The sequence below is a fragment of the Terrapene carolina genome, unplaced genomic scaffold, assembly GCF_002925995.2.
Source record: "Terrapene carolina triunguis isolate 2854851 unplaced genomic scaffold, T_m_triunguis-2.0 Scaffold232, whole genome shotgun sequence".
NCBI classification, from domain to species: domain Eukaryota; kingdom Metazoa; phylum Chordata; order Testudines; family Emydidae; genus Terrapene; species Terrapene triunguis.
In genome coordinates this window covers 3,520,860-3,539,124 of record NW_020664583.1, presented here as the reverse complement: position 1 = coordinate 3,539,124, position 18,265 = coordinate 3,520,860, and the positions used below count along the sequence as shown (strand labels likewise).

The 18,265-nt window shown below is 43.2% G+C and overlaps 1 protein-coding gene across 1 annotated transcript in view; it reads left to right on the top strand.

Moving 5' to 3' along the window:
* The window catches only part of SLC6A1 (solute carrier family 6 member 1), a 40,378-nt gene extending 22,675 nt beyond the window's left edge, over positions 1–17,703 (top strand). The window contains exons 10-14 of the mRNA XM_026656688.1: positions 1,262–1,393; positions 2,061–2,163; positions 8,803–8,903; positions 13,547–13,714; positions 17,599–17,703. Coding sequence (XP_026512473.1) covers positions 1,262–1,393; positions 2,061–2,163; positions 8,803–8,903; positions 13,547–13,714; positions 17,599–17,703 — 609 coding nt within the window. The remainder of the gene's footprint in view (positions 1–1,261; positions 1,394–2,060; positions 2,164–8,802; positions 8,904–13,546; positions 13,715–17,598) is intronic.
* Positions 17,704–18,265: the final 562 nt, after the last annotated feature.

Here is an 18,265-nt window from a genome sequence, read left to right as displayed (position 1 = left end):
AAATTCCATTAATTTACAAAATACCTTTGTAGACCATGATTCTGCCACTGGTCACAAGCATGAAATCCCTGTATAAAGCCGTTCTGAAGTTCATCATAGATGCAGGGATCCATAAACACAGTTGCAGTGTAAGGGGCCTTAGCAAATAACAATTCTCCATTTGATTACTAAATCATATGGCATTGATAGTACATATGCGAACCTGCGGGACTGCTTACATATGACTAGTACTGCGATAGTCTTTAATTAATTAGAACCAACTTCTTTGTTTTTCTGATAGCCAAACTGATTGATTGCAGCCATTGCCAAGAAGTGTTTAAAAAACAAAAAAGAAAAGCAAGGCATTTTGCCAAGAGATATGAAAAGAAACCAAAGATTCTTATTTTTGCTATTTCCTTCGTCAAGCCTGGAGTTAACTGAAAAACAATAAACCACAACATTCACTCTGGGGAACTACTGTGAAATTAATTGGGTCAAAAATATTCTTGAGAGAGCTTGTCTCTAGGCTACTGTAACAGCTGAGGAAGATAGTCTAATATTATTACAAACAAGATATGTCCACAGGCTGTCAGGCTTGCTTCTTTTTTCTGTCTAACTCCTCCATCAGTTATAGTGCATGAAATGTTTCATTAATAAGAAGAACTGCAAATATTGGCTAAGTCATGATTTCACTTCTAAAAATGACTGTAACTTCACATACAGCAGGCTTGCATGATTTCAGTTGTCATCACGGAAATAACTTTCTATTGGTAATTTTTCTTAAGTTTCCCTATGGGGTTTCAGATCCTCAGCTGGTGTAGACTGGCATTATTCCATTGACTGAATGGAGCTATGGTGATATACACCAAATGAGGATCCAACCCTGAGTTTTTCACCTTCCAATTGAGGTGCCCAGTCTGGCAAGATTTTATGCATTATTTAATGTTCTGCATGTAAGAAATCCCAATCAAGCACATGTACAATTGTTTGCTTAGGCTGTATGCACTTCTTCCATCACAAAAGAAACAACACTTGAACGTATGAAACATATGTTAATTTGTAAGAGTTGTGCCAGAAGGATAATTTTTTGCATAGATTTTAATAACCAGTAAAAGGGATTTTCAGAAGTGTTCAGCATTGGCCTACGGCTGCACCTACTGAATTTTCCATTGACTTCAATGGGAGCAGCTGGAGGGCAGCGCTGAATGCTTTTGAAAATGTTGCTCTAAATCTAACACTGCAGTTTTATTGTGTTGTGTATAACCTGTAACTCTACTTGCAGTTCTGTACTGTGGAAGGATTCATAACAGCTTTGGTGGATGAATTTCCAAGGTTACTACGCAATCGAAGAGAAATCTTCATTGCTGTAGTGTGCGTTATTTCCTATCTGATAGGACTGTCCAATATTACTCAGGTAAGTTTTATATAAAGGAATTTTTATTTTGCAAGCTTACCTACAATGTTTATAGTTTCAATCAAGTTCACTAAGAAGCTGAAGAATGGAAAAAACCTTCCACTGTGGCTATAAGGTTAATATATTTAAAAGGAAATCTACTAAAGAGAGCAGAAAGTGGAGATCGACAAAAACTATCATTACCCTCTAAAGATTTGCTCAAGACACAAAGATTAGCATATTGAAGTAAATAGAGCTATGCTGATTTACCGCAGTTGGGAATTTCTTCCAAGGTTCCTAAGGATCTTTGAAATCTTTAAATGACAACACTATGAAACAAAAAAGTATTATTATTAACATTTTTTATTATGATTGACTGGTTGCAAATTAGTTCAGAAAAATTACTGAATGCAGAGCCAATCAGGAGTTTGTAATTTACATATGCAAGCTAATTAGTTAACATTATTCTAGTTCTTGGTAACTACTGATCTCTTAAAAGGAAATCAATACAATCTTAAGCATTATATAGCTTTTCAGAAAATTACTATATAAACTACAATTTTAAATAATAATTATAAAATAATAATAGATAACTACAAAAATATTAATGAGAAATGTTAACCTGTCTTCAAAACAAATACCAGGTGAAATGTGCTAACTTCAGTCATTTGTTTCTTGTATCTCGTAGGGTGGAATTTATGTGTTCAAGCTGTTTGACTACTACTCTGCAAGTGGAATGAGCCTATTGTTTCTTGTATTCTTTGAGTGTATCTCTATATCCTGGTGCTATGGTATGTGATGTGTTCGTCTCTTTATGCTGCATGGGGTAGTGAGACTATAAGGCCTGGTCTACACTAGGCTTTTATGTCGAATTTAGCGCCGTTATATCGAATTAACCCTGCACCCGTCCACACCACGAAGCCATTTAGTTCGACATAGAGCCCTCCTTAAATCGATTTCTGTAATCCTCCACAACGAGAGGAGTAGCGCTAAATTCGAAATGGCCATATCGAATTAGGCTAGGTGTGGATGGAAATCGACGGTAATAGCTCCGGGAGCTATCCCACAGTGCACCACTCTGTTGACGCTCTGGACAGCAGTCCGAGCTCGGATGCTCTGACCAGCCACACCCCGGGAAAATTTGAATTCCTTTTCCTGTCTGGGCAGTTTGAAGCGCAGTTTCTGTTTGGACACCGTGGCGAGCTCAGCAGCAGTGGCAGCAGTGGCAACGATGCAGAGCTCTCCAGCAGAGATGGCCGTGCAATCCAATAGAAAGAGGGCCCCAGCATGGACGGATCGGGAAGTCTTGGATCTCATCGCTGTGTGGGGAGATGAGTCCGTGCTTTCCGAGCTGCGCTCCAAAAGACGGAATGCAAAGATCTATGAGAAGATCTCTAAAGCCATGGCAGAGAGAGGCTACAGCCGGGATGCAACGCAGTGCCGCGTGAAAATCAAGGAGCTGAGACAAGGCTACCAGAAGACCAAAGAGGCAAACGGACGCTCCGGATCCCAGCCTCACACATCCCGTTTCTACGAGGCACTGCATTCCATCCTAGGTGCGGCCGCCACCACTACCCCACCCCTGACCGTGGACTCTGAGGATGGGATATTGTCCGCGGCCGGTTCCTCAGCGGACGGGGAAGAGGAGGAAGGAGATGAGGAGGACGAGGCAGTAGACAGCGCTTACAACGCTGATTTGCCCGACAGCCAGGAGCTCTTCATCACCCTGACAGAGATCCCCTACCAACCCTCCCCAGCCGTTACCCCAGACACAGATTCAGGGGAAGGATCAAGCAGTAAGTGTTTTAAATATCCAAACATTTATTTACAACATAACTGGCATATTTAAAATATTAACAGTAGCTAAAGTGCTTTAAAACATGTAAACATTTATTTGCAACAAAACAGGAAGATTGAAAATATTAACAGTGGGTAAAGTGCTTAAAAACATGTAAACAGGAAAGTCAAACAAAAGGGGAATCAGTGCAAAGTGTATCATGATTACTCCGTCTTTGGGCGCCTCAATATATAGTCCGAACCATTTTAAAAAAATCTCACAATGTCCGCTTCATGATTATAGTGCCCAAAACCCTGCAGTCATTTGTCCCTCCAAGGGCACCTAAGCCAAGAACTGGTCAATGTAACCGGGGATCGAGGCGACATCCTCCGGGGAGAACTCCTCATACACCTCCTGCAGGTGTTTTTCAAGCCTCATCAGCAGGTTCCTGGGCAGGGACAGCTTATTAGGCCCCCCGTGGTAGGACACGTTTCCCTGCCACAACGCCAGCAGGTACTCCGGGATCATGGCCTTGCACAGCAGTGCAGCAAATGGCCCCGGTTTCTGCAGGCTGTCCCGGAGCATCTTCTCCTTCTGGCTCTCGGAGACCTTCAGGAGGGTGATGTCAGGCATGACTCCCTGCTGTGAATTAGGTAGGGGAAAGTTAGTATTGGGACTGCTTGCCCGTCCCTTTACAGAACTGCAACCGCCGGTTTACAGCCACGCGGTTTACAGCCGCGAGGGGCTGGGACAGGGCCAGAGTTCATGCTTGCAGGATTGCTGCCAGCAGAGACTCGCATTGCTTTCTATGTGAAAGGAGGCCAGTGCCACTCTTAAAGTTTTAAGCGGCCACAAGTCTACGGCTTACCATGTTTGCCATCTAGACAAAGTCCGGTGTCCTGCCCTGCTCCTCAGCTCGCCACAGCAAGACCGCAGGCAATGTAGGCGAGGGCCGAAAATTCGACCTTGTCCTCAGTGCGCGTGTGATAGGTGCTCTGCATGGTCTTGTTCACAGAGAAAGACTATGTTCTCTGTTCACAGATACATTGCTCTGTCTCAGGAATTCACTCCCTTTTTCCAATTCCCACAGCCACATCTGCCCAGAGGCTAGCGCACATTAGGAGGAGGAAGAAGAGGACACGGGAAGACATGTTTGCTGAACTAATGGAATGCTCCCGAGCACAGGCAGCCCAGCAGACACAGTGGAGGGAGAACTTGTCCCAAATGCACCGGGCAAACATTGAACGGGAGGAGAGGTGGCGACAGGAGGACAGGCAGGCTACTCAAACGCTGCTTGGACTAATGAGGGAGCAAACGGACACGCTCCGCCGCCTTGTGGATGTTCTGCAGGACCGGAGGCAGGAGGAGAGAGCCCCGCTGCAGTCTCTCTGTAACTGCCCTGCCCCGCCACCAAGTCCCATACCCCCCTCACCCAAAGTCCAAACACGGAGGGGTGGAAGGGGCCGGGAAAAATTTCACTCCACCCCTGCGGACTGCTCTACCACTAGAAGGCTCTCATTCCCCAAAATTTGAAAAGTCCTTTCCTACCCGCCTCACACAAGACCCCGTCCAAGTTTCACCCCCCCGTTCCATGTGCGGTTGTTAATAAAGAATACGTTTCTGTTCATTTCTGTTTCCATCCTCTTCTTTTGGAGGGGAGTCTGTCTGGAGGGGGGGGAAGGGCCTTGGTCATTGGACAGGACAGTCACCTTTAGCAGGGGGCAGGTGCAGCAGCAGGGCACATATACAGTGCAGTGACTAGTTATCCTGGTCAGTCTGGGAGGTGGTTTTCATGTTCTGTGTGGTGGGGGCGGTGGTGTTGCTCTGTGACTTGGTGGCGGGGGAGGGCAGTTACAGATCTTATGCAGCGGTCCTTACCCTGGATCACAGAGCCGCGCAGCAGGGGATCTGTAACCCTCCTCCCCCTGCAAGACAGTCACATAGCCGACACATACACGCAGTCCCGGCCAGGAGGGCTGGCAGGCTCCGTTGAAACAACCAGTCCACCATCGCGGAGCCTGTCATTCCTGGAGTTTAGAAGCATCATTTGCATCACAACCCTAAACCCGCTCCCCGCCACAGTCTGCGTCCCAGGTTTAAAACATTCCCGTGAAAACAGTAATAAAGACAACGGTGTCCATGAACAAAACAGAACAGATTTTATTTTTTGGGAAGGGGGTGAAGGGGGTATGTAATTGGAGAGGATAGTCGACGGCAACTGGGTAAAGAAACGGGGGCAAGTTCAGCTTCTGTGTCCACAAACTTAAAAGTCAATGGGTACCCTGCTCAGCCTTGAAACTGGCTTTCAAAGCCTCCCGGATGCACAGCGCGTCCCGCTGGGCTCTTCTAATCGCCCGGCTGTCTGGCTGGGCGTAATCAGCAGCCAGGCTATTTGCCTCAACCTCCCACCCCGCCATAAAGGTCTCCCCCTTGCTCTCACACAGATTGTGGAGCACACAGCAAGCTGCAATAACGATGGGGATATTGGTTTCGCTGAGATCACAGCGAGTGAGTAAGCTTCTCCATCTCCCCTTGAGACGGCCAAAAGCACACTCCACTACCATTCTGCACTTGCTCAGCCGGTAGTTGAACAGTTCTTTTTCTGTGTCCAGGGCGCCAGTATAGGGCTTCATGAGCCAGGGCATTAGCGGGTAGGCTGGGTCCCCGAGGATCACTGTAGGCATCTCCACATCCCCAACAGTTATCTTGTGGTCCGGGAAGTAAATACCTTCCTGCAGCCGTCTAAACAGACCAGAGTTCCTGAACACGCGAGCGTCATGAACCTTGCCCGGCCATCCGACGTAGATGTTTGTAAACCGTCCCCGATGGTCCACCAGTGCTTGCAGCACCATTGAAAAGTACCCCTTTCTATTGATGTACTGGCTGGCCTGGTGGCCCGGTCCCAGGATAGGGATGTGAGTCCCATCTATAGCCCCACCGCAGTTTGGGAATCCCATCGCAGCGAAGCCATCTATGATGGCCTGCGCGTTTCCCAGGGTCACTACCTTTGACAGCAGTACCTTGACGATTGCCTTGGCTACTTGCATGACAACAACCCCCACGGTAGATTTGCCCACGCCAAAGTGGTTCGCGACTGACCGGTAGCTGTCCGGCGTTGCAAGCTTCCAGAGGGCTATGGCCACTCGCTTCTGGACAGTCAGGGCTGCTCGCATGCGGGTGTCCTTGCGCTTCAGGGCAGGGGACAGCAACTCACAAAGTTCCAGGAAAGTCCCCTTCCGCATGCGAAAGTTTCGCAGCCACTGGGATTCATCCCAGACCTGAAGCACTATGCGGTCCCACCAGTCCGTGCTTGTTTCCCGGGCCCAGAATCGCCGTTCAACAAAATCCACATGCCCCATTGCAAACGTGATGTCCTCGGCGCTGGGTGTCGTGGTTTCTGACAGCTCTGTGCTACTCTCCGACTTCAGGCCCTCACTCCGCTGCCGTAGCCTCCTCGCCTGATTTCTCTGCATCTGCCTCTGGGAAAGGTGTATGATAAGGTGCGAGGCGTTGAGAACGGCCACAACTGCAGCGATGGTCGCAGCGGGATCCATGATCGCAGTGCTGTGGCGTCCGCGCTGTCACTGATCAAAAAGTGCGCGAACTGATTTCCCGCCGGCGCTTTCAGGGAGGGAGGCAGGGCGGTAGTGACTGACGGATGACGACAGTTACCCAAAAGCACCCTCGCCACAATTTTTTACCCAGAAGCCATTGGGGGCTCGACCCAGAATTCCACTGGGCAGCGGGGACTGCGGGAACTGTGGGATAGCTGCCCACAGTGCACTGCTTCCAATGTCGACGCTTTCCCTGGTAGTGTGGACTGACAAAGTCGAATTACTGTCCTTAGTGTAGACACACACGTTCGACTTTCTAATATCGATTGCACATATTCGATTTAACTAAAATCGAACTACTCTCGTAGTGTAGACATACCCTAAGTTTTGTGAAAAAGATGGGCCAATTTCACTTAAGACCCATTTTGTTCAGTATTCTGTTTACCTAAATTTGGGGGCAGATTTTGCTTTCATTTACGTGAGTACAACCTCCCGAGGGTCTGGAAGGCTATGCACATCTTAGTGTAGAATTTGGTCTATGGTGTACGCCTCTCTAAAACACCCCAGAGAATAATATCAGCAGTTGTGCGAAGGAAAGTGTTACATGTGTGTCTTCATATTTATTTGTAATCCTGTGTTAGAATGAGGACGTTTTCTTCCAATCCAGCTCTAGTTGCATCTTCGCTGCTGGAGTGATACACAGGAATGCAGAACAGATTGGCCCAATATTTTTTCTTTTGAAGATTAAAAGCCTTGCTGAAAAAAAGTTGCTGCCTGTGCACAAGCAAGGCAACAAAATGGCTACCACAGGGGTCGGCAACGTTTGGCACGTGGTTCGCCAGGGTAAGGACCCTAGCGGGCCGGGCCAGTTTATTTACCTGCTGACATGGCAGGTTCGGCCGATCGCGGCCCCCACTGGCCGCGGTTCGCCGTCCTGGGCCAATGGGGGCGGCGGGAAGCTGCGGCCAGCACATCCCTCGGCCCGCGCCACTTCCCGCCGCCCCCATTGGCCCGGGACGGCGAACTGCGGCGAGTGGGGGCCGCGATTGGCCGAACCTGCCGCGTCAGCAGGTAAATAAACTGGCCCGGCCCGCTAGGGTGCTTACCCTGGCGAGCCGCGTGCCGAATGTTGCAGACCCCTGGTATACCATATTCTGCCCTGGGTGTTTGCAAGTTTGATATTGAATTGGAGCCCCAGTTCCATGCTTACGCCAAAAATGGTCATGTCCATATGTGAATCTTTACGTAAGGGCTTTGCTGACTACCATTTGCCTCATTATGCTTGTCCAAGACAGAATGGTAACAATCATCATTTCTGTGTCATACAGAAACAATTTAGCAACTTTTATTTTCATTGTGGGCTTGATCAAAAGCCCACGGAAGTCAGTGGGAGACTTTCCATTGCTTATAATGGGCTTTGGAGGTCTTTAATAGGAATAAACCATATTTGGATGGAAAGGAACAATACACCATATGAATCCAACATATGAATAAAAAAGAAATGTAACAGTAGGTATCCCAGATGAGGACAATACGCAGATCTGCAGGTTTGCACTTTTTGGAGGATGACAGAATAGTGGTACATCATACACGTAAACAAAAACTGCTGTTTGCAACTAATACATCTGTATAAGGCATTAAAGAACACTCTCGTTCCCTCTCCTACTAGTTAAGGCTGAGATTATGAAGGCTTCTTTAGAAAATCCCAGACTAAGTCTCTTATATTCTAACAAAGCTTGAGGAGTTTTTGCTAACCTGAATGATAGTGTTGTCATTGCAATCTAATGATGTTAAGGAACTTTTCAGCATACTCCTGGAGCTAAATTGACTGCTGGCAGCAATGGGTACAACATCACTGATTTGATACATAGCCTCCTTTCTCAGTGTGGTGCAATGAGAACAATGTATAAAAGTCCTGTTTTTCATGCCATTTGCATGCATTTTTTTTCTCCTGTTCAGTTAACTGCAAAGTTTTTCATAGACTTTGAGAGAAATGCTCCTTGACCACATTACTGAATGTGCATTAAAAGGTCTTTATTATCTCAGACCCGTTATGCTTTCATCATCTGGCATTTCTTCTTTTTATTTCTATGTTCTAGGTGTTAACAGATTTTATGACAACATCCAGGAGATGGTGGGATACAGACCCTGCATCTGGTGGAAACTTTGCTGGTCTTTCTTTACTCCTATCATTGTGGCAGTAAGGAACAAAATTATTATTTATACTGTGATATGAAGGATATAAATGACTTCAATATGTGCTAGAATATAATCATGCTATCTTAGCACATTAATACAAATCCTGACCGTTTAGACCAATATAAGAGCGAGGAGAATCAGGCCCCTGGAATGCCAATCTTTTGGAATTGGTCTAAGAAACAAATGACTTGCAGAATTCTAGGGTTTATGCTTTCAGAAGTGGTAAGTAGCTTGATGGTGGAGATGGCAAATTGTGTATGGTATATCCTGTACAGTCAGGGCCGGCTCCAGCATTTCATTCTTCGGCGGCAAATAGAGGAGGAAATAGAGGGCTAAATTGAGGAGAAAATATTTAATGAACATTGCTGTGTCTCCTTACATCAGAAGGGTCTCAGCCCTCCATTTTTCTGTTCCTCTCTCAACCTTCCCATCTTCAAGCTCATTGTCTCTGTGGGCACTCAACACAAAGACAATGTTGATGCAGTATTAAAATTGAGATTTAAACCCACAAAAATAAGGCAGAAAAATCTTGAAACATTGCCCACTTGTGTGTATATGAGTTATGATTTCACCTTTCCTGGAATAATCAATAGGGTTGGTCAATGGAAAATTGGGGTTTTGACGAAAATGAAAATTTCCACAAAAAGTATCCACTTTCCTAAGAATGTTTTATTAGAAACCCCAAAAGCTAAAAAAACAGAAGCTTTCAGCGTTAGGGGTTTTCTTTTTTTATTAAAAGTTTTAAATTGCTGCTGACAGTTTTGAATTAAATGATTTTGTTTCTATCAATGTTTCTCATAGGTAAGGGAAGGAAACATTTTCTGATCATCTCTAATAACTGCATAGACCCATTTCAGCAAGGTATGTAAGCATGTATCTGACGTTAAGCTTGTGACTTTACTGAAATTACTCTCTTGCTTAAAATCAGACACATGCTTAAGTATCTTACTGAACATTTAAAAATTTGAGTTGAATATGTAGAGATGCAAAAATAGTTAATCAAATGTCACATCATTTTCACATGAATCATGCAGGAAGTCCCATTTGAAGTTAATGGTCCAAATTCTGCTAGATGTTATACTGATGTGAATCTGCAGTAACTCTATTGAAGCCAGTGATAAAAGCAGACTTGATGGAATCTTCTCATCTGGTTCAGCAAATCCTTTCTACTGGTCAAATTAATGAATTTTGTTTATGGTTATGGCCAATATGGTAACAAAATTAATATTAATAAAAGCTAAAAATTTAATTGTGTTGCATCATATATTATATTTAGTAGGGAGAAACACTAAACTAATTTTAAATGTATTTACATTTAATTTCAATTATGTTATAAAAACTACAATTAATCTGAAAGTTTTACAAGTTACAAAAGGACTTTTCATTAGCTTGCTCATAACAAGTCACTATACTCATTACAAAAACATATAATTCGGACTTTTAAGCCCTCTAGCTCACGTTGTTCAATGTTATGTAATGTTCAATATTATGAAAACTGCATAATGCATAAATACAAAAGGTAAAGTTAAAGTTACTTTTCAAATAAATGGGATTTCCTGACTGCTGAGAAGTTTAAGCTTCAGCATAGCATCATGTTAATGTCATTCTTTAATATAAAGTGTATGACTGTATGTGCATAGAAGCTGGATCAAAGGCCTAGATGGAGAAATAACTCTACAAATTGGGAGGCTAACGGTTTGTTACTGGAGTCCATGCCTGTTTTACAAACATGTTGCCATCTGGTTTTCTTGTATAAATTAGAGGTTATGGGATGCAACCTATTCAGAAAGAAGTTCTTTATTTCATATTCAGAGGCAGATTATGCTATCCTTACACTGAAATAAAAACACATTACTTCACCAGTGGTCCTATTTGAAACCAGAAGGATTATTTAGATACCACTCACCATGAGTGAGGGAATCAGAACCTGGCTCTTGGTTGTGTGCAAGACACAGCACACATACAGATGCATGCATTCAGATTCTGGAATCATATATAAGGCATGTGTACAGTTAAAGTTGGTGCCTTACTCATTAAAGGATTAATGAGCAATCATTTGTAATAGCTGAAGGCCACAGCCAAACAGATCAACAATACTAAAGAGAACTGACACAGTATTTTGAGCGTTCCTTGCACTCACCCATTCCCCAAATGCAGTGACCCACCTCTCAATTCTCTGAAAATAATTATTAAAGAAACATTGTTTGGGAAACTGTATAAATTGCAATGGAAGGAGTGAGGGGAGCATAATTGCTTTTTATTGTAAAAATCTTTATTTCTGGGAATCCATTGTTCACATTGAGTTCACAGGTGATGATAATGTGATCTAAAAGCTGCCATCTTACATTTCCCTCTTTGGCAAAACTTTCTATGTGTGGCCTTTGCAAATAAAGGTTGAACTTGTGAGCAAAGTAAGCTTTGCTTTCTTTCTTGATTCAGTTAACAAGGTTGCCCCTGAGGTATGCTGCGTTAGCCATTTGCAGCACGCTAGGAAAGAAAGGACTTTGTTTTGGTGAATTTATAGAAAAATGACTGCATTAAATATCAAAAGGTAATTTTTTCAACATGATGAATGTGGGATTAGATGGACATCACTTGATAGTGCAAGTCCATTTAGTACAAGATGGCATCGGGGTGGTACAAAGCAAATGGTATTCCACATGCAGTATATTGAAAACTTTTCTCTGTCTTACCAACAAAAGTCAGTCCTATTGTACCTGGTGAGTGGAGGTGCTGGCCTTCCATTCCATGTTTTGCTCTGTGATATAGACAAAAATCTGCAACAACTCCACTTTAGCCTCAAGCTTCAGTAGATTGCGCTCCCACTAGAACTGGACAGAAAACTGTTTCCCTGTCCAGTGAGAAGTGGAGATTTCAAAAATTCTCTCATCCCAAATCAGGATGGAGAGTCAAAATTTCACTGTTGTGAACCACTAAACCAAAAAAGCATTCAGTTCAGGTCAATTGACATGTTTTGCTTTGATTTTGATCTGTTTAAACAAACAGAGGATTAAAAGAAAGTTAGACTAAGTTATTGCTACTCGAAAAACCCCAAACTTTCTATTGCAAAAATGTTGAAATGGCATATTTCAAAACATTTTTGAGTTGGTAGATTCACCCAAACTGAGACACACACACTCATGATCTCTTCTCTCTGTTCTTGTAATTGAACAGGAGTAAGAACTTGACAAGAATCACATGCAATATATTTATCCCCTAAATCCAATGCATACAATAGACAGCAACTGAAATAAGAAAGAACTAGGGACACAGTTTCAAGAGGGAATGAGCAGTTCCCTGCAGGCACAAAGACCAAAATTTGGCCATACTTGTGAAAATCTAACCTGTTTTCTTTGTATGTGCAATTATAGCTTCAATAAGTGGCCAGATCCTCAGCGAGTATAAATCAGTATAGCTCTATCAACTTAAATGGAGCGATGAAATTTTATACTAGCGAGTAGCTGACCCAAAGCTATGATTCTTCTTCAGTTAGTTTTTGTCAACATAGTATACCTTCATTTTGGGGCTAAGATGCTACCTGCCATGCTCTAGACCTAAGTGAATGGTTATGGCTGACCTGGCCAACAGCTGTAATATCTGCCAAAGCTGTTTAATTGTAGGATGCTCTGTCCTTTTAACAAGTGCGTTTAATTAAAAACCTATAGGCCAAATTCTGGCAAGTGCTTTGAAAAAGGCCTAATATAAATTGAAAGGAAGAACACCTTTCTCTTAAATTATGTCATCATATATACTGCAAAAGCATTGTTCTGTCTTCTGGCTAAGTTCCACACATGCATACCTTCCAGGATCTATTCCTAAGAGTAGAGATAACCTGCCTAGGGCATATGCATTGAGGATGCTAAAAGGTCAAGGAGTTTATGCACAAAAACATGTAGACCACAGCCGAACTCCTAGGCCAGAACATGGTCTCTGGTCATGGAGCATCTTTGGAGCCTGCCTGGGAGGTTTTTGAAGGGACACTAAACAATGACCGATAACTTCCGCGTCAGCCTGCTACAGGGGGCTGTTGGTTTTCTGGCATGAGCTAGTAGTCATCACAAGTCAAACTTTGGCCCAATGCAGCCAGTATGTACATCACAGATTCACATCTCTTTTAGTACTGTTACGCTGTTTAACATTTTACAGGGTATTACAGTAAAAAGCCTAAAGCAGTTAAATGCCTCCCATTCCTCAAACTAATGCTTCTTGGCATCTCACGGGGTGGACTGGAGCAGGGCAGGGCCAAAAATGGGACTCAGCCAGAATTCAGTTCCTACTTTCCCCTAGCTCTGTGGGAGAAGTGACCCATGCCAGCTGTTTCCCTGCCTCAGTTCAGTTCCCCTTCTGCAGTGGCAGAGCTGTGCTGGCTGGCACAGAGTGTGGGGTGGAGAGGGCCGAGCCAAGGTTCTTCCACCTTGCAGCAGTGACTGCTATCCCCCATCCCCAAGTAGGGTCTGGTGATGTGGGTAGCTCATACAGGGAAGTAAGGGGACACTTTTTGCCTACCTTCCTTTCCTCATCTCTCCATGGGGATGGAGGCAGGCTGAGGATTGAGCCCAATAAGTCCAGCAGAGTGGTTTGAAAGACACAGAGATGAATGTAGGTCACAGCAAAGTCTCACTATTTTTTTCCATTCTTTTTCAGGGAGTGTTTATCTTCAGCGCTGTGCAAATGACTCCTCTCAAGATGGGCAGTTATGTTTTCCCAAAATGGGGCCAAGGGGTTGGCTGGTTCATGGCTCTCTCGTCTATGGTGCTGATTCCAGGCTACATGGCATACATGTTTCTTACCTTAAAAGGCTCCTTAAAACAGGTAAGGCTTTTTTATTTATGTGAGCATGATTATACTGTACTTTGTAAGCTATACGTACAGTGATACTTGACATGTGATTGGTGAGCTTAGTTGCCTTGGCATCAGTTGTCTTAGCTCAGTCATTTTGCAGCGAACGGAAGAATGTGGAAGCCATGATTACTCTTCCTGTCCTCAGTTTAGCATATAGTCTTTCTGAAGACGTCAGATCTTAACATAGCTTGCTACCATAACAATGTCAGCTCTGGAAGCCTGCCAGCTACAAAGTACGAGGATGGCAAACAAAATGGCCGATCTTTAGCTCAATAAGTGCAATTTACTCCTAACACAGTAGGCAGCAGGCAGCTGTAGCACAATAGTACACACAATAGATCAATGATAAGGCTGATATAGTTCTAGGTATCTGAGGGCCAGATCCGCAGCAGCAAGTCAGTATAGCTCCCTTGACTCTAGTGGCTTTAGATAAATTGACACCATCTGAGGCTCTGGCTGTGATTATAGAATATCAGGGTTGGAAGGGACCTCAGGAGGTCATCTAGTCCCAACCCCCTGCTCAAAGCAGGACCAATCCCCAGACTGATTTTTGCCCCAGATCCCTAAATGGCCCCCTCAAGGATTGAGCTCACAACCCTGGGTTTAGCAGGCCAATGCTCAAACCACTGAGCTATCCCTCCCTGTTACTGAAGACCTGGGCCCAAATTCTCCACTGTGTCCAACCTGCTCTGGGCTACAGAGAGTTGGTTGTGGCTGCCTGCCCTCAGCACAATGTAGAGCAGGATCCTGCTCTAACTTGTGGTGCTGGCATAAGGGCACTTACAGCAGTGGAGCTCAGCTTCACCAAGCCCCCAGCCCACCACCTCCATCCCTCCTGCCCCGTTGACGTAACAGCACCAAGTGGCCTTAGCAGACTGGAAAATCTGGGCTCTGCTGCCTTATCTTGCAGTTCGTCCTCAGGCAAAATTCCCAGTGAGGTTGAATAAAAATCTCCCTGTGTAATGCGTGAAGGATTTGGCTGCTGCTGAAGAACATAAAAACCCCCAGAAGTCCATACAGATAATGATTCCCACAAGGAAATTGGTCACTCCTGCCTATATCGCTGCTCTTGATGAGACTGGACATCCCGCATGGTGTAACTGGAGTCCACATGCTGTAGCCCTATTATTTTTGTGTGACTACTCTCATGAGCAAAGGCTGAAGGATAGGCCAGTGCACGCTGCACAGGAGCCCTCACCGGGAGGTCTGGGATCTGTTCCTGGCTTGCCACAAACTTCCTGCTGTCTTGGAGCAAGTCACTGAAAGGCGACATATAAGCCAACGCAAAGTGTTTGGTTTTTACCCTTCCTGGCTCCTTTAGCATGTATGAAGGTGACATCATAAATGTGTATTTAGAAAGGCCTAGATCCTCAAACTTACATAGGCTCCTAACTTCCCTGGGATAGTGATGTCACACGAGGCCATGACATGAGTGACAGCTCTGCCTCTTGAAGTGGGCCCCTCCCTAGGGGAGGGAGAGAAGCTTTGTGCAATATCATTATTTGTACTCTAAAAGATCTTGCCAAAGTCCTCCAGAAATGACGGAAGTGAAGACCTAGGGATGTGGTGGATTCTGTCACTTGAAGATTTGTAACTTGAGAGGAGACCTGTCCAAATTATATGCTATAGCTCAATCCAAAGTTATGGGCTTGATGCAAAAATCACTGGGTTAGGTTTCATCATTTATGCCATGAAGGAAATCAGACTAGGTGATCATAATGGTCCCTTTTGGCCTGAATCTCTGAACCTGAGAGAGAGAAATTCATCTTGAGACCACCCAAACGTATCCCCATACATATTGTCCCAGATCCAGTGGTGTGGTTAAGCTGTGGTGTAGGATAGGGGTTGAGGGGGAAAGGGTGGCAGCAAAGGAAGCCTTAGCCCACTTTTGTGTTCTCCCAGTCTTGGAGCTGTTCTGGCCCCTGACATAGTTGAGCAGCCTGGAGGCTGCTTTAATTTATATCTGTCTGCCCAGTGTCCCAAAGTGCTATTCTGGCAGCAGGGAAATTGCCCCCCAAATCAGGTCAATTGAATACAATTATGCTTTACCATTGTTTAATCTTTCAATTAAACAACTTGAATAAAGGTCTTTTTTTCATTCTGCAAGTGTATTCTTAATCTCTCTCTGCCTCGTTTTCCCATCTATAAAATGGGGATGACAGCACTTCCAATTTAACAGGGATGTTGAGAGGCTTATACCATTAATATTTCTAAAGCTGTTTGAGACCATCAGACAGATGCCTATAGAACAGCAAAATGTTACATATTTCATTACATAACTATCTAACATCATCACCAAATAGATTTTATCTGAGCACATACTTTACACATTGTGATTCTTGTTTCAGAGAGAGATTTCTTCAGCAAAATTGCAGGAATATACATTTCCTCCCTTCATGACTGTAGGAGCCAAAGCTTGTCAGATTCATGTCAGATTTTCTAGAATATTCCTTAAGTCAGTTTATAAACAGCAGTCCTTGCAAGAAGACAGATGACCCTAAGCACAGCTGACTAGTGATGTCTCACCAAACACTTGTCTTTACTCAGCCTTAAAGCCTCACTGATGTTTCATGGAAGACTATGAAAAACTTTCTATTTTTTGAGACACTGATGGTGGTGTGTCATATTTTTGGAATCTCTTTTCCCTAATTATTATTAGTACTGGGATATGTATATGGAAATAGAACCTTAGGAGCAGATCTGCTTTTCGGAGGTGCTATATGATACCATGACAGAAGTTCACCAACTTGGTTACCCTTTATCTTAAGATTCTATTTAGAAAGGATTGATAAATGATTACAGACATGAATAACATTATAGACGTTTAAAAGAATAGCAGTAGATGGTGTGTAGTTATAAATTGGACTCAAACAATAACATTTGATTAGCTATTTTTAAAACATCATTTATCAACCCTTTATAAACTATAAGTAGTAACTGAATATAGAGTTTGACTGCTAACTATAGATAGGCAAACCATGCAGATAAAGTTATAACAATGTTAACCTTTATCCGAAATTCAAAGTGATCTTCTGTAGAGGGTCGAAATTTTCTAGTTAAGATTATTTTTCACTTTTTTGCAGAATGAAAACAAATGTCTAAATGTTGGAATTTCCCACAGAATGGAAATTCCATTTTCTGACCAGCTCTAAAACTTACTTGCTGATCACAGATTCAATCCTGCAAGTCTTTTGCTAAAGAACTCTCACTCAGGACCTTTGACATTACCAGTGCAGGATTATGATTTCAAGTGAGCTACAGAAAGTGACTGAGGATCAGACACGTTATTTTTTTAATATGTCCTGAGTAATAAAAACATCAAGGGAGGAAAAAAGTATAGCAATCGTACAATGTAAGCCAAACTGTTTAAAGTTAGATAGTTAGCAGCACTGTTAGGTCTAAAGCCATGCATTGTGACAGGGGGAATAAGCTCTTCATTGTCATGTACCTACATTAAACATTGTTTTCTTTAACACAATGTCAAAAGCTAACCAAAACCATCAAAGTACGTTGATGTCTGGGTGCATCTTATGCAATAATTGGAACAAGATTTGTTTCCAAAAAAGTATGATTTGCCTAGCAGAAACCCCTTTGTCTTGATTAAGCCAAATTCCATTTACAAATAATTCCCATTCCTGTCCTGATTAAGAAGACCAAATACTCACTTTTAATGGTGTTCGTTACTAAGATGTTTAGCAAATGTGACTGCATAGATATTTAAACCTTTGCATCAGCAGGTGGAATGGACAGGATTGTCTCTCTCAACAGCAATGGCCAGAGAAAGATGTTTAGATTGGACGTGAAGTTTAGAAATATTCAGTGACTTCTTCTCACTCTTTTTTTTTTTTAACTAGCGCATCCAAGTAATGATTCAGCCAAGTGAAGACATTACTCATCCTGAAAATGGTCCGGACCAGGCCCAGCAGAGCAACTCTGCAAACAAAGAGGCATATATCTAAATTTCTGTATTGGAGAGGTACAAATGCTACTCTGGAAAAAAAAATATGGTTGAATATGGCCACAAATTTATGTCTGAGAATATAATTACCTACCTCTAGTGGCAAAAAGAAAAAAAGAAAAAAAAGACCATCACCACTATAAGGGAATTGATGGGGGTACAATCAAACCATTTGGGGGGCCCAAATGTTGGAAGTGTTATGTTTTCTGGCAATCCACAGACTGTTAATGTTTTTATCCTTTCACAATAAGAGTTAACTATCTTGGAATTTGTAAACTAAGGTGCAGGACATTTTTAATCTATCTTTTAGCATAACAATTTGATGTTTTGTGCTGATGATTTTTAGTAGTTTAATGATAATATTTCTTACAGCAGAATCCCAAGACTGTTATTTCTGACTTGGCAGGAAGTACAATTAAATTTGAAAGCTGTTTTTTACAGACAAAGAATTTTGTACACAGATGATTTCCAATGAAAATTTCGCTCTTGAAATTCGTATTAACAAACACTATTCTTTTTTTGGTTCTCTTTAATTATTTTTCAGGCAACTTAAGTTTAGCTAT